Raw genomic sequence first — 15,955 nt, forward strand, 5'->3', positions numbered from 1 at the left:
GGTTGTCGCCTATTGGCTGTTTGCCGATCCAAATAAGCGCAAAACAAAGCATAGGCATGTCCAAAAGATGCATAAAAAGCGAGAACAAAGATGCAGTCTTGTACAATAGAAAACTTCAAAAGCTATTGCCTGCTATCGAAGCTTCTCTTCCAGGAAGCAAGATCTTATACGCAAATGTTTATGATCCCATGATGGACATGATCAAGCACCCTGCGAGATACGGTATGTTTGCTTTTATTCTTCCTCAAGCGATCACCCTAGTTTATTGATGGCTTGGATATTTATTCATGTGTAGGGTTTAAGGAAACCAAGACAGGGTGTTGCGGATCAGGAGGGGGTTTAAGTGACACGTGCGATTCCAAGCTAAGTTGTGTTCCAATCACTCGGAGTATATGTTCTTTGACTCCATTCACCCTTCCCTGGCTACCTACACTCACCTCGCTGGTTCTGCTTACTCTACCTTATCGAAGCTTCTTGATGCCTAAAGCTATTAAGTATTTTACTGGTTATACAGTTTATGTATTAGTCACCATGAGATTATTTTATTCTTTTATGTATATCGTCACTTTTTAATTCCATCAACATTCACCAAACAAAATAAAACAATATTTAATTAACATGATTCACAACGTTACAGAATTTTAGACGTACCTGATCGAGTAAAGATACTAGTACTCTGCCCATACTGGGTATGGAAACATCAAATGATTAATTTATTATACTGAAATAGTATGATTTGTAGTAAATATAATTGCCGGACTCATGCTACTGCTCAATGTGTTGATATATATTTGCTTTATAAATACAAAAACTGTCTACACTAAAACGTATTTACCTTATGATAAATTTCATTTGGATTCCAATTCTGAAGATTTTCTAGTTTGGGCTGCAACCTGATTGTAAAATATTAACAATGAGTTTTGTTTTGTTAAGGAATTTGACCTTAGTTTTCCTACTATCCGTAATTTTAAAAACATGTTAATTTGGTAACTAAAGAAGGAAATATACATTTGTTATTCTTTTTTTGATCAAACATATATTTGTTATTCTAGTAGCCTTCAAACAGAGATCACAAAAGAGTGATACTATAGGTTCCTATCCTCACGATTTTTATTCTATTTGTATACCAGGACATAAATAAGTAAATATCAGTCTGAAGTAAACCATGCAAAATATTGTTTTTCTTTACAGAATTTCATATCAAACCAAGAATAAAAAACATAATCAGATTGATGAAAAAATCAGAAAATGAGAAAAAACTTTAAAAAAGGAAAATTCACGAAATCGATTGAAAACAGAATTCATGTATGAGTGACGAGATAACATTATTTCGAGGCAACTCTAACTCATTTACTCAATTATATTGTGTATTTATTATATTACCAAATATTTTTATAAAAATACACGTTATTGATTATAGATTACATCTTCCCCAACACTATTGACACCACGCCCAACCATTTTTATTGGTATACTTAAAGTGTGGTCCAATAAAGTGTGGTCCAATAATTATGTATGTAAAATAAGATCAACATATTAGTTTTAAATTTATTTATTTTTCTTTATATTAGTAGAAAAAAATAAGTCTGGATATAATATTTGGATCCGAAGAGCGAACTTGATTTGAAAGTAATACTAAACACAAATTAAAACATATAAAGTACTCAAATGAATCTAAAGTTTAATATCCGGAAACCAGATCCGAATCCAATCTACCGAAAATACTAAAACACAATTATATACTTAAATATATTAGTTATCTTAAATTTTATATCTATTAGATATTAATTAATATGAAAATACCTAATAATAAAATATGTTCAAAATACTGAAAATATATTATTCTCTCATTTAAATAAAACTATTTTATGTAAATTTAAGTTTTTAGTCTTATATTATTTAAATATTTATATTTTATATTATTTTTATTTTGGATTTTGAGGATTAAATATATTGGAGTCTTTTTAAAAAAATTACATAACTACAAATTTACCCAAACTCGAACCTGATCTGAACATGCAATGCTTCAAACTAAATCCAAACCACATTCAAACAAAAAATTGTAAATATCCGAATTATATTTTTAAATTTTAACTCTAAAAATCAAAATCCAAAATCTGAATATATCAACTAAATCCGAACAGATATTCGAGTGTTCATCCCTTGAAAAAAATATACGACATATCTCTTACTACAACTTAAAATAAATAATCTAATCAGTTATTTCACTCTGCGCATGGCGCGGATTACTACATAGTACATTTGTTATTCAAGTAGCCTTCAAACAGAGATCACAAAAGAGTGATACTATAGGTTCCTATCATCACGACTTTTATTTTATTTGTTATACCAGGACATAAATAAGTAAATATCAGTCTGAAGTAAAACATGCAAGAAAAATGTTCAAAGCTTTTTATGATAAAAAAGTTTGTAAATATGATACTAATACTTGTAATTCCATTTTTGGTTGCTAGTAGGGTATAGGATATTCTTTCCACATCCATTGAAATCTGCATCAGTCACATTGTCTATTAGTCATGGGTTAAGATTTCTTTAAGCATACAAAGACTACAAAAATAAAATATAGATCTTTGAAAAATAACATCAGAGACATAGAATTTCAAAAGAAAACATAAGAAACAGAGGAAAAACTTCGATATATCCTTTTTGCCTCCGTTTCATATATGTGGATTTGGAACTGAAAATTATAATCTTCAGTTTGTCGAAGAATACGTTTAGACAAAAATATACTACATTCGTTTCAGAAAGATTCATATTTTAGAAAAAAAATTGTTTCTAAACTATCAATATTTTACATTTTCAAAAATATAATAATGACAATTTTAGCCAAAAATAATATAATGGCAAAGTGTAAACTTTAAAAATATCAATTGTGTTTATTGAATTTTGATTAGTTAAAAATTATAGAAATAACTAAACATAGAAAATACATTTATTATCAAAATTTTACATGTTTTCTTAATAAGTGTGAAAATTTTAAACTATAAATTATTTTGAAACATAGATAATATATTGGAGTGATCATGAAATCAAGTCAACGAACTTTGGTTGATTCGAGTACATCTGGACGAAACTGTACCAAATGAAAGGTTTCAATTTTATTTGTTAGAACAACCTGGTCCTTATCTTTTTACTCGAGGAGTACAAATTTTTCGTTCTTGGTATAAAATATAATAGAGTTTGTTTCTTTTCTTAGGGTTATCTTTTCGGTTTGATCAAGCTTTAAACCCTTTAATAAGATTTCACTGTTTATTTTTGTCAGACAAACCGTTGTCTGACCCATTTTGGCATTTTCCCCATTTTTAAGTAATTAACAAACTCATAACTAACAATTCAATCCACTAAAAAACCACTTTCAAACACATATAAAATCCACCTCAATGAGAAACGATTTTTCAAATTATAATCAGAAAGTTGAACAAAAAGTAAAAACGCAATAATCACAACTACGAGTGCTCAATTATTCACAATGGCTACCTCCAAAACCATAGCGGTCATTCTATTCCTAATAACTCTAGTTTCGTCTAGCAACGCGGCTAAAAATGCCAAAACCAAACCGCTCGCCCCGGCCATCTTAATCTTCGGAGACTCATCCGTTGACACGGGAAACAACAACTACCTCGCCGATGCCAACTTCAAGGCTAATCATATCCCTTACGGAGTCGACCTCCCAGGGAAAGCAGCAAGTGGGAGATTCTCAAATGGAAAGCTCTATTGCGACATTGTGGCCTCAAAGCTTCACATCAAAGAGTTAGTACCTCCTTTCTGCAACCTAACCTCTCTGACACAGAGATCATCACCGGGGTTAACTTTGCATCCGCTGGTTCTGGCTTTGACGACCAAACTGTGATCTTTTTTTTTTTTTTTTTTTTTTTTTTTTTTTTTTTTTTTTTTAAATTACCTTTTCTTATTAGATACCATTTCCAATAGTCTTACAATGCAAAAGAACAAAATGAAACGATCCGAAAAGTAACAGCAGGATCAATCACAAAAAAGAGCTCAACTTGAAACTCAATCACAGCAGAAGTCGAAATTGCAATAACACTCACACTTCCAATGAGACGTACTTGAAGAAGCTATGGTTGAAAGTACTGAAACCAAAGCTGTAAGTATGAAGCGCCAACCAAATTATAAGACTGAGTACCTATCCGAGAAAAACCTTTCCTTTTGATCCAAACCTTGAAGCTTGGCTCTTAGAATTAACTGCAGCTCTTGCATCAGAGAAGAAGCAGGCCGAGATGATGCATATGAATCCTTGAGAATTAACCAAAACTGTGATCTTGACCAACGCCATCCCCGTTTCACATCAACCTACGATGCTCAAGAGTTACATTACTCGTCTCAAAGGTATTGTAGGAGAGAAGAAAGCGATGGAGATCATCAATGGTGCGATCGTGATGGTTAGCGCGGGTACTAACGATTTCATCTTGAACTATTATGATTTGCGCACAAGGATTGAAGACTATCCTAAAGTATCTGATTACCAGAATTTTGTGCTTGAGAACCTAGAAAAATTCGTCAAGGTAACCATCTAATTGCAATGAAAATATATTTATATAAGAATACAATAATATATCATCATAATTTTACATTGATTTATTAAATAAAATCTGCATGAATAATGAAAATTGTTCGTGCCTTCAATAATATACTGGTCATGTCTTGTATATGCCAATAACTAGCTAGAGAATACTATTAATATCTACACTTTGTGTGTTTATTGATATGTCTAGGAGCTTTACAGTTTAGGGTGCCGAAAAATGTCGGTGGGTGGGTTGTCGCCTATTGGCTGTTTGCCGATCCAAATAAGCGCAAAACAAAGCATAGGCATGTCCAAAAGATGCATAAAAAGCGAGAACAAAGATGCAGTCTTGTACAATAGAAAACTTCAAAAGCTATTGCCTGCTATCGAAGCTTCTCTTCCAGGAAGCAAGATCTTATACGCAAATGTTTATGATCCCATGATGGACATGATCAAGCACCCTGCGAGATACGGTATGTTTGCTTTTATTCTTCCTCAAGCAGTGGCGGAGTCAGGATTATATTTTACTGGGGTCACAATTTATTTAAAAATAATTAACTAATATATTTAAATAAAAATAAAATATTATAAATTATGTATGCAAAAAATTGATATAATTTTATTAAATTATTGTACAATTAGTTTAAAACATTTAGAAAATAACCTACATTTTAGTAAACCTGTATATTTTTAAGGGCAATTCTCTTAAATATTTTTTTTTAAGTTTTTGTCATAAAAAACAGTTCTAAAAATAAAATAACCAAAATATTTCTTTGAAAATTTTGATATTTATTTTTAATTTTTTTAAAAATTTGAAATTTCATCCCCAAACCCCTTCCCCCTAACTCTAAACTTTAAACCTAGATTAGCTAATCTAAGGGGTATAAATGTATATTTAATTTTTAAAATTAAAAAAATGGTCATTTTTCTTCCTTAAATACTATTTTTTGTGAAAATAAACTAAAAATGATATCTAAAAGAATTTCTCTACTTTTAAACCCACATTTTGAAAAATATATATTTTCTGTTTAAAATAATCCATATTTTATACAAAACTTTTTTGAAAATATATTTTCTTTTACATTTTCAATGCATGATATAATGCAAAATTTCAAAAACATCAACTGTGTGTATTGAATTCTAATTGATTAAAAGTAGTTAATTACAAAATATATTATTTTATAACGGAATGAATACAAAATAAGTAATCTTCTTACCGAAAACACGAAACTTATTATTTCTGTAAAGGTTGGAAATTTGAAACATGGATACAAATTCATTTTGCAAGTAATATGCCACAGTTAATGTTCTTACATGTAAAATAGAAAGTAGAGATCTTAAATTATTATATTTTCCTTTTAGTCATGAAAGAACGAGACAAAAGCGTTTCTTCTTCTTCTCAAGAAATGAGAAGTTTAAAATAGAAACGGGGTCAGCCACAAATTAATATGGGGGTCATTTAAATAAAATTTCTGTAATTAGTGAAGAAATTAGAATTTCACTGGGGTCAGCTGACCCCCCTTCATTGTTAATAGCTCCGCCCCTGTCCTCAAGCGATCACCCTAGTTTATTGATGGCTTGGATATTTATTCATGTGTAGGGTTTAAGGAAACCAAGACAGGGTGTTGCGGATCAGGAGGGGGTTTAAGTGACACGTGCGATTCCCAAGCTAAGTTGTGTTCCAATCACTCGGAGTATATGTTCTTTGACTCCATTCACCCTTCCCTGGCTACCTACACTCACCTCGCTGGTTCTGCTTACTCTACCTTATCGAAGCTTCTTGATGCCTAAACCTATTAAGTATTTTACTGGTTATACAGTTTATGTATTAGTCACCATGAGATTATTTTATTCTTTTATGTATATTGTCACTTTTTAATTCCATCAACATTCACCAAACAAAATAAAACAATATTTAATTAACAGGATTCACAATGTCACAGAATTTAAGATTAATAATCTTTTTTCATATGAAATTTAATCAACTTTAGCGTTCTTTGAACAACCCCTTAATCCTCAACTCCAAATCTTCAACAGTATACGCAATAAACGGCTCCCCACGCCTCCCATTAATCTCCGGCGACGCCTTCAATCTTCCGACGAAACTTGAGTACGCCGGAGACACAATGCCGGCGATGGAGCTTCTCAACTCCTCTCTCAGTTGCTCATCAGTAACAACCCATTGAGATTGCATAAGACACACTTCGTCGAACCGGGCTTTGAACAGTTTAAGATTCTCTATCAACATAAGATAAGGACTCTCGGTCCGAAGCAACGCCACGACCTGGTTCCACGAGCTCCTTAGGAAATTAGAGTGGTATTGCCTCAGCTTCGCTGCATGCTTGACGATCCAGTCTTCTCCTAGGATCGAACCAAGCTCGTTATCCGTGGCCTTGTCAAGAATATACTTACCATTGTTCATCATGAACAAGAAACACAAAGGCGGGTCACGGTACGTTCTTTTCTTGCCTTCCAAGTTAGTCTCCAACAACTCCAAAACCCATATGAGTTGCACGGACAAAGGTCTCGTCTCTGATCCGGCATCGTTCCCGGTATGGTCGAGGATCTGCTCCAAGGATTGTCGCGATTTACACGCCGCACGAAGATAGTTCATCACGTACCGTGTGATAGGGTGAATCCCACCGCCAGGAAACGCGGTTTTGGGAGGGTCACGACGGATCAAATTCTCAAGCTCCATAAATATCCCTCTAACCGCTTCGCCCAACCGTTTATGAATCGCAACCGCCTCGTGCTTCAGCGGCGAACAGTATTTATTAGAGAACAGCGTTTCCATTCTTGGAATCAGGTCTTGAACCGCTTCGTATAAATCCATAACCTTAAACAAGCGTTCAGGCAAACGGCTCCCTAGAGCGATCGCGTCTGCGAAATTCAAAAGCTGTGTGGTCGTCCCGCGACAGACTTCCATGAAGGATAGATCGGTTACGGATGAGACGGGAAGATCGGAGAAAACGCGGTCGCAGAGAAGACGCTCGCTAGGGAAGAAAACGCGGAACACCATTGTAACGGCTTTGATCCAACGGTCGATTTCGTCTTCAAGGTCTTGCCACGGAGACTCTTGGACTTCTTCCATACTTAGACCTCTCAGATGTAACCTCGATAGACTCTCCTCTAGGAACTCTCTCCGTCGACTGCTGTAGACTCGTGAACACTCTTTCCCGAATCCACCAGCGACCATCCGCACGGCGATCGCGTTTAGATCGCCAATAACGCTAGATTGTAACGGCTCGATCACGATTTTGTAGTCAGTCACCGGACGGGCAACGATAACCTATTCAAATGTTGTGAAGTTTACCACGGCAGTCTATTAATAAAACCAAACCGAATCAACTTGGACCGACAGAAATTAAACCAAACTCGTAACCAAATTATTTTTCTTACAAACGAAAAACAGATTAAGATCCATTTTAATACTGTTATAATATAAGTGAATAAACAAAAAAAAGCTTTATTAGATGAGGGTATTAACATATACTGTATATTGAGTAATTGAACATAGACATAATAATTAATTACGTTATATTTTGAAACTATTTAATAAACCAAAAAACCTAATGAAACTCTAATCCTAGACCGGATTGTCAACATAATTAGTGACATGAAACTTAATGTGGATTATGTTTTTAGTAATCAAATTTAGTTAGTACCTGTTGGCTTTGGACACCGTAGCCTATGTCGTTGTCTTCTTCACCGGAGAACTCGTCGTCAGAGTCAAACGACTCGGAGGCTCGGTCCATTACATAACCAAACTCCTCCTGAAGCCTAAACATCACTTGTTGAATCAGCTCATCGGCACGGGAGAGACATATAGCGACTGATTTATCTCCGGCCATGGATCTCATGTCTCCAGCCATCGAAATCAGCTCATCAACGGCGTCGAGAAAATTCCGCGAGTCAACGGGATCAGACCAGATCGGTCGATCCTCCACGATGTAGCTGGAGATCTGTGTCTCTAAGGAGTTAAGTGATCGGTCAAGGTTGAGGTATGCGCCGCCGACGCGGGATGCGTTGGCTCGAGAGTTGCTGCTTGTGTTTCCTGTGGCGCCGTAGCCGGAGAGAATCTGTAAGATGTCACCGGCGGCGCTAGGGTCCTTGCCGAGAGCTCTGGCGATGTCTCTGGCGGCTGCATAAAGATTCTCGTCGCCGGCTTCAGCCATAGAGGTATGGATAATAATAATAATAATAATAATAAATGGTTTGTGGAAATTAGAGGGATCGGTGGATTATGTGAATAAAGACGAAACTCTATAACTATGATATGGAAAAGTCTTCGGGCAGCAGAAGAATAAGATTAGACGCGGGAAGCATGTCTGACTTGTGTGCTTGCTTCTGTTTGTATTTTAATGAGTTTGTAATTTTTATATTGCGACGACCACGACTTTGTCTGAAACGTGAACGCACTTTACCAACCGCGTTTCGTTGAGCGTTTGTTTAAAAGTCCAATTTGCATGCATCGTGGGAATTGGTCATGGGCTGAATGACTTTCCTCACGTTGAATTTTCGGTGTTGAGTCCACTTTCTAACTAGCCAACGACTTTTGTTACGTGGAAACTAGTTATAGGCCAACGAACATTGTAGTAATTTTGAGATCCATAATCTTGGGTAATTTAGTTGCCAGGCCCAGTGTTTTTCTTAATCATTATATACAAAGCCTAGTCTGAGAGAATTGGTGGCCCATCAAACAATATTTAATTTTATTTTCAAAATGTTAAAATATAAGAAAAATATATAAAATGAAAAATATATTTTTTTAAAATATTTTTATAATTCAAAATAATATTACACTTTTCCATTTATAGTTCATATACTATTATTATTATTATTATATGCTTCAAGGAAATTTTATCTTTATCTTATTAAAGAGAGAACAAATTTTCATAACTAATATAATATATTGTACAATATATTATTTTACTAATAATGTTAAAATACGTAAGAAAAATGTATGAAGTTATATGTATGATATCAGATGAAAATTTGTATATAAAAAAAATCAGATGAAATTTATGATAGATTATGTGTAAGATCATTTTTATATAGTTACGTTATCTCCCGGAAGAAGAGAAACATATCTTACTTTTGCTTTTTCCGCTTTGTGGCTCTCCTTTTACTTTATTTAAAACAAAAAAAAGAACTATATTTCTGCAAAAAAATCTCAGACAGTAGATAGATACCAAAGGATTACTCAGCATGCATTTGAACCCAAGTCACAAAAATTCCAGAGGACACAACTGTTAAAGTCTTTTCATCAAACCTCCGGAGGATCATCGCTCCTCCTCCGGCTCCACCACCAATGACTTCCCTTTACCTCAACTCCTTACTTCCCCTCCCTCCTTCTCACCCCCAGAAACTCCTCGAACCCTCTTCTTCCTCCTCACCTCCGTTGAGCATTTCCACCTCTAACGAAGCTGCTCTGAGACCGATCGTCATCAACGGAGACCCACCCACTTTCGTCTCCGCCCCTTCTCGCCGTATCATCGCAGGTTCGTCACTAAAAAAAAAAATCTAATCTTTTTGGTCATCACGACAACAAAGCTGAGACTTTTATGTCTTTACTGTGGTTTTCTTATGGTAGTTGGAGACCTTCACGGCGATCTGAGCAAAGCCAGAGATGCCCTTCAGATTGCCGGTGTCTTAAGCTCCGATGGAAAAGACCAATGGGTCGGCGAAGACACTGTATGTCCTTTTTTCTCATCACTTACCAATATTGATTTGGAACATAATTTCAGTTTCTGTTGCTTATTAGTTCAAAGACTGAGACCGAGTCTGAATAGAGATGTGTATGGAATAATAACTATGCTTGTCTCGAAAGCAACCTGTTGTAATCAATCTGTTTCTAAGTTACAGTCATACTACTTCATGTCTTTTAACTTCCAAGTCCTCTTGAGTTCTTCCAAGTTCCAACTTATGTGAAACTGATACATGAAAATTGCAGGTAGTAGTTCAGGTGGGAGATATACTGGACCGTGGCGAGGATGAGATTGCAATACTCTCCTTATTCAGGTTACTTGATGAACAGGCCAAAGCTAACGGTGGAGCTGTTTTCCAGGTTTTTGAATGCTTTGAGTTTGACAAGTATGTGTTACAGAGAAAAGATAGGACTAACAACACTTTGCAATCAATTGTCCAAAATACTTTAAAAAGGTTAATGGGAACCATGAGACGATGAACGTTGAAGGAGATTTCAGATACGTAGACACGAGAGCATTTAATGAGTGTATAGACTTCCTTGACTACTTGGAGGACTATGCACAAGACTGGGACAAAGCTTTCAAGAATTGGATTTTCGAGTCAAGGCAGTGGAAAGAAGATAGGAAGAGTTCTCAAACCTATTGGGATCAATGGAATATAGTGAAGGTACTTAAAAAATTCGCTCTGCTCTTCTAACTGAGCCATTCCAAACTCCAAAGTTCTGTGATTAAGTCGGTTGGAAAAAAATGTATTAGGACAGAGGCAAAAGGGAGTGATTGCAAGGTCGGTCCTTTTCAGACCAGGTGGTCGATTAGCGTGTGAGTTGGCACGTCATGGAGTTATCTTGCGTGTTAATAATTGGGTGTTCTGCCACGGTGGTCTCCTTCCTCACCACGGTAAAACATCATCAGTCAAGAGATGTTTTTTTTTTTTTTTTTGGATTTGGACTCTATTCCTTATGGTTTATTGCTACTTGTATACAGTTGCATACGGCGTAGAGAGGATAAACAGAGAAGTCTCTACTTGGATGAAGAGCTCTAGTGACGAGGAGGACAGTCCTGAGATGCCGTTCATTGCAACTCGGGGTTATGACAGTGTGGTCTGGAGCAGACTTTACTCAAGAGAGACCTCTGATCTGAATGAATATCAAATTGAACAGGCAAGTTGAATCATCATCATCATCAAGCTTGGATTGAATGTGTTTTCCTGAGTACTTTTCTAAATCAGGTAAGTACAATTCTCCGGGACTCTCTCGAAGCTGTTGGTGCCAAGGCGATGGTGGTTGGACATACTCCTCAGTTATCAGGCGTAAACTGGTACATTCCCAAACATATCTTAAACACAAGATTCTATATCAAAAAAAAAGGGTTTAATTAATGAAAATATCTTGTTAGTGAATATGGTTGTGGCATATGGAGAGTTGATGTGGGAATGTCCAGTGGTGTTCTTGACTCTAGACCAGAGGTATTTGTGACAGATCTTGGCTCTTTTTTTGAATAGTTGCTTTTATTATGTCTTTGTACAATCTCTATTGTTGGAGATGATGATGACTGGCTCTAGTGTTGTTTGTGCTTCCTTCAGGTTCTTGAGATAAGAGGGGACAAAGCTAGAGTTATAAGGAGCAACCGAGACAGACTTCATGAACTTCAAGTTGCAGATTACATTTAAAAAAGCTCTTAGTGACAAGAAACAGACTCTAAATGGCCTGGAACTTTGAACTCTTTAGGCATGAAGAAATAAAAAACAGCAGAAGTTTCAGATGAGAGACAGATACGGCTGAGGTGAAGCCAAAACATTCAATTCTATGTATGTATTGTGTATATACATGTTTGTGAATCATGAGAAACATACCGTATTCATCAAGTAAGAGGTTTGTATAGCAAAAGACTATATATAGATAATGAGATGCTTTTATTATAAGGGGAAATTGCCAATGGGACAACAATCTAAGGTTAACATTATATTTTAATAGCATCCAAATTAAAACAAGAAGGTAACAACAAGACCACACACGAACAAGAACAACCAACAAGAAGAAAAACGAATGAAACATAACATTAAAAACAGCGAGAAGCTACTAAACGAGACCATCGTCTTCCTCTTCTTTTGCATGTGCCACAGAGTGCTCTTCAGGACCAGAGGAGCCTTCTCCTCCACTTTCCGGTGGCACCGAGTGCTGGATACAAGGTACCATGAACAGCTTGTGCAGAGCAAGGGACTCCTTTATCTCGAAATTGCGGTTTCCCCTTTCATATGAAATAGTCTGCATTGCCAGTATAGTCTCCATCTCGGCGGTCTTCAGTTGCCAAGCTCGCAACTGTTTGAGCATCTTATGAACATGTTCCGGGACAGAACAACCTACCTGGGATGATTAAAAAAAAATTTATATATGTGATACAAAATGATAGATTAGAAAACAAACTATCCGCAAAAACATATGGAACCTAATCTTAAATTCCCATTTCTCTCTCTCACAAAGCTATCCACAGACAACAACTAACCTATTTGTTTTATGTAGTAGGAACACAAGATTTGCTTTTTAAACTCAACAGCAAACAAAACAAAGAAGGAAAAAAGTTACCATTGTTGAGATAGAACCACCCTCATCAAGCTGACCGCAGTCGGCGATTGTCAAAGGCTGGAAAGGGTAGCGCAAATCATCTCCGACCATCTGCTCAACTTGACTGATCACATCAAACCCTTGCACAACTTGTCCAAATGCGAACTGGTAGCCATCGAGGGTAGGAAACTCCGTCAAGAGGAGCATGAACTGAGATCCGATGACGTATTCATCAAGGTTGAGCGTGGAGAGGATACCTTTCCTGTCGTGCTTCCTTAGGAATTTACTGTCCGTGACTTGATGGTCACGGCCGTAGATCGATTCGTAGATCGATTCGCCTCGAAGTCCGTTCCCATGAGTGATATCTCCTCCGAGCCACATAATACCTGGGTTCACTGAGTGGATGATAGATCCCTTATAGTGGAGTGGTATACCAGACTCCCCTATTCCTTTCTCGCCTGTACACAGAGCCCGAAAGTTCTCCGCCGTCGCCGGGGTCGTGTCGGCAAAGAGCTCTATCACGATCCGACAAACAGTTTTGAAGTTCACGGCAATATCGAGGAAACACTCTAGGGTTGTTCGCCATCAGAGGAAATTGATCTCAGATTTAGGGTTGCTACGATGCGAGGAGAGAGAGAGAGAGAGATTTGACTCGGTATTTAAACACCCCCACCCACCCCCCGATCTTTTTATTTTTCTCTCTCTTTCGTTTCCTTCTTCTATCAGATGAGAAACGGAGCCGTTACGCAGCTTTTTTTTATTCCTTTTTCCGGGAAAAATATTCGGTTGTTTGAATCTCAGTTGGTATATTGAGATAACCGGATAAGAGCAAATACGTGGTGGTTGGGCCGTGTTTGTTTTGCGTTTGGGCCTATGTTGCTTATTAATCCAGGCCTTAATATATTGCAATAGTAATTAAGACTTTTAATGGTGGTAACTAACTATTTTGACACTCCTCCGCATAGTAATGTCGCTTACTTGTTTAATATATTAATCAACGGTTTACTTATCTTACCATTGGTCCCATTAATATCAGACCAGACCTGATGTCAAAACATTGACGCACAGATTTTGATTTTTAAACGACCAATCCTTCTAAACCAATAATAAACCTGCTAAAACCAATAAACTCAACCAACAGACAGTATACACTCTCCCTAGAATATTTCTAGGCTGCTGCTTGAACGGTGAGATTTACCAGTACCACTTCACTTATTACAGCTCAGAATGCACCACTAGACCACTGGTGCTTGTTGTACATAGCATAATGTATAACTTAATATATCTATATAAACATAATAAAAGACCATTTTAGACTAGCTAGGCACATGTCCCACGTCTAGCACTGGTGAACGAGGAGAATGGTTCACCACACACCTGGAAGTAACATGTTGGATCACCATAGTCGTGTATGTATGTATGTATGTCTCCTCAGTTATTTTATTGAAAAAATTGGAAAAAAAAAAACATAGTGTGTACAAATAAAATTTTCTCAACGACAGCATCAACAACACAAGCCTGGAAAAATATGATCTAAAAATGACATCAAAGAAACCCTGATAACAATTTACAAAAGAAAAACAAACAAGATCGTCAATAGTGTGAATGCCCTCTAACCTTTAAGTCTCTTCTTTTTCAGGCAATGTTTGGATCACCATTGAAGTCCTGAAAGAAAGACTTGACTCCTTCATAAGTGGACCAACAGATTGCTGCTGCAGGAGCATGGAAGAGCATTCCTCGGAAGCCACCCTCTTACAAGTCCTCTATATCCATCTTTTTTCACAATCGTTTTAAGTACATCGCTGATTGAACCACTAGTGAAGCGGTCGCATCCACACACACCCTGCACATTACCACAGATGATTTTAAGGCCAAGGCCATTTCATACATTTTTATTTTAGAGAAAAGAATCATGGACATAGCTAGCTGATTGTGATGTCGCTGTTTTAAACTCTATGCTAAGTCAAATAAAAGTTTTCTTTAGAGACACCTAAAGCTTGAGCCACTACTGTTCCATTTACGAAAACGCAAAGAAGCAAAACATACATGGAAAGAATATACAAAGTCTATACATCTTACGCTTCAACAAGAAAACATAAACTTATCTCTCGAGATTCTAAAGAGTCTATATTTTGATCCGAAGATATTTGCTCCTTATGGATCTTCCCATATTATTTAAAAATAGTCAAACTGAAAGCATAAATTCTACATTACAGAAGTGCTTATGCTACATCAATATAAGGTGTGCTAAAGTAAAGACTGAATCAATGATAACTCACTCAGTTGAGAAATGCCATTGCCTGAAACCACAACACCACCCTACCAAATAATAAATACATACACGAACCAGAAACGCACTGGTTGCACTTGAAACATCTAACCACAGAACTGCCTCTAAAGATTATTTCAACACCAACGAGTTCTATGTGATTGTCAAAAACAAGAGAAGCTTAAACAAAGTCATGTTGCAGCTCTAAACATAATTACCATCTCCCAGTAGGTCTAATAGTTATTTTAACGCAGAATCTAAAGAGCACTATCCAGCAACTTACATGTATAGTTATAAAAACATCACTTTGCATCTAATCACGTTCCCTTTCTTCTATCCAAAGAAAGTTTCAGCCTTTCAACGATCAGAGACAAAAGACCAACCAATTCTAGAGAAGAGAGGTGTAATCATTCTACCTGACACTGCAACTGAGTCTTAACAACATCAAGCGGCGTAGTCACAGCAGCCGCTAAACCACCAGCAGCCGCTCCCGCAGTAGCATGAACCAACCAACCTTCCTCATCACCACCAACAAACCCCTCCGGAGAAATCTCCACCAACGCCTTCTTAGCCGCCTCGTACGTAGCGAAATGAACAGCAGTAAAAAGGCGCGTTCATCAGAACCGTCGTCCCTATACGAAGCGTAGAACGCACCAAAAACCCTTCCTCACGCATCACCCTCCTCACGCAATCCCAACACCCCTCTGTAAGTCCCCTCACCCCATCTGCAGCCTCTGCTTCACCATATCCATCGGCGTGAACACCGCGTCGCTCGACACGTCGCGAACACCCCGGAGACGGCGTGCGCCGCGGCGGAAGTGCTGGAAGTTGAATCGGATAGGAGGAACTTCTTGGAGACCTCGTAGAAGGAGAA

At 36.9% G+C, this 15,955-nt stretch overlaps 4 protein-coding genes and 2 pseudogenes across 4 annotated transcripts; 3 read left to right on the forward strand and 3 right to left on the reverse strand.

Annotated features, from left to right (window-relative positions):
• The first annotated feature begins 7 nt into the window (after nucleotides 1-7).
• On the forward strand, nucleotides 8-622 carry LOC130505557 (GDSL esterase/lipase At2g30310-like). The gene is made up of 2 exons (XM_057000162.1): nucleotides 8-222; nucleotides 296-622. Exons 1-2 carry the CDS (start codon nucleotides 57-59, stop codon nucleotides 571-573), a joined length of 444 nt encoding a protein of 147 aa, XP_056856142.1. The 5' UTR covers nucleotides 8-56; the 3' UTR covers nucleotides 574-622.
• Nucleotides 623-3,475: 2,853 nt separating this feature from the next.
• LOC130505559 (GDSL esterase/lipase At2g30310-like) lies at nucleotides 3,476-6,466 on the forward strand (annotated as a pseudogene).
• On the reverse strand, nucleotides 6,434-8,821 carry LOC130505558 (exocyst complex component EXO70B2). The gene is made up of 2 exons (XM_057000163.1): nucleotides 8,209-8,821; nucleotides 6,434-7,832 (listed from the first exon to the last, which is right to left on the reverse strand). Exons 1-2 carry the CDS (start codon nucleotides 8,716-8,718, stop codon nucleotides 6,531-6,533), a joined length of 1,812 nt encoding a protein of 603 aa, XP_056856143.1. The 5' UTR covers nucleotides 8,719-8,821; the 3' UTR covers nucleotides 6,434-6,530.
• An 896-nt stretch (nucleotides 8,822-9,717) lies between these two features.
• Nucleotides 9,718-12,179, forward strand: LOC108847195 (shewanella-like protein phosphatase 1). Its single transcript, XM_018620416.2, has 9 exons — nucleotides 9,718-10,044; nucleotides 10,137-10,237; nucleotides 10,497-10,610; nucleotides 10,706-10,918; nucleotides 11,013-11,148; nucleotides 11,236-11,411; nucleotides 11,480-11,568; nucleotides 11,647-11,716; nucleotides 11,834-12,179. Exons 1-9 carry the CDS (start codon nucleotides 9,855-9,857, stop codon nucleotides 11,918-11,920), a joined length of 1,176 nt encoding a protein of 391 aa, XP_018475918.2. The 5' UTR covers nucleotides 9,718-9,854; the 3' UTR covers nucleotides 11,921-12,179.
• LOC130505555 (peptidyl-prolyl cis-trans isomerase CYP19-1-like) lies at nucleotides 12,147-14,202 on the reverse strand. The gene is made up of 3 exons (XM_057000161.1): nucleotides 14,190-14,202; nucleotides 12,834-13,381; nucleotides 12,147-12,614 (listed from the first exon to the last, which is right to left on the reverse strand). The coding sequence occupies exons 1-3, from the start codon at nucleotides 14,200-14,202 to the stop codon at nucleotides 12,330-12,332; spliced, it is 846 nt and encodes a 281-aa protein (XP_056856141.1). The 3' UTR covers nucleotides 12,147-12,329.
• A 200-nt stretch (nucleotides 14,203-14,402) lies between these two features.
• On the reverse strand, nucleotides 14,403-15,949 carry LOC130505556 (uncharacterized; annotated as a pseudogene).
• Nucleotides 15,950-15,955: the final 6 nt, after the last annotated feature.

This window comes from Raphanus sativus, unplaced genomic scaffold (genome assembly GCF_000801105.2).
Source record: "Raphanus sativus cultivar WK10039 unplaced genomic scaffold, ASM80110v3 Scaffold2368, whole genome shotgun sequence".
Classification (NCBI taxonomy): domain Eukaryota; kingdom Viridiplantae; phylum Streptophyta; class Magnoliopsida; order Brassicales; family Brassicaceae; genus Raphanus; species Raphanus sativus.

Bases quoted from the DNA above. Each gene is read 5' to 3' on its own strand.
- LOC130505557 (XM_057000162.1), top strand. From the start codon at position 57: ATGTCCAAAAGATGCATAAAAAGCGAGAACAAAGATGCAGTCTTGTAC. The intron at 223-295 runs GTATGTTTGCTT...ATTCATGTGTAG, and splicing joins CAAGCACCCTGCGAGATACG to GGTTTAAGGAAACCAAGACA.
- LOC130505558 (XM_057000163.1), bottom strand. From the start codon at position 8,718: ATGGCTGAAGCCGGCGACGAGAATCTTTATGCAGCCGCCAGAGACATC. The intron at 7,833-8,208 runs GTACTAACTAAA...ACATTTGAATAG, and splicing joins ACGGTGTCCAAAGCCAACAG to GTTATCGTTGCCCGTCCGGT.
- LOC108847195 (XM_018620416.2), top strand. From the start codon at position 9,855: ATGACTTCCCTTTACCTCAACTCCTTACTTCCCCTCCCTCCTTCTCAC. The intron at 10,045-10,136 runs GTTCGTCACTAA...TTCTTATGGTAG, and splicing joins TTCTCGCCGTATCATCGCAG to TTGGAGACCTTCACGGCGAT. The intron at 10,238-10,496 runs GTATGTCCTTTT...TGAAAATTGCAG, and splicing joins AATGGGTCGGCGAAGACACT to GTAGTAGTTCAGGTGGGAGA.
- LOC130505555 (XM_057000161.1), bottom strand. The intron at 12,615-12,833 runs GTAACTTTTTTC...TAATCATCCCAG, and splicing joins GTGGTTCTATCTCAACAATG to GTAGGTTGTTCTGTCCCGGA.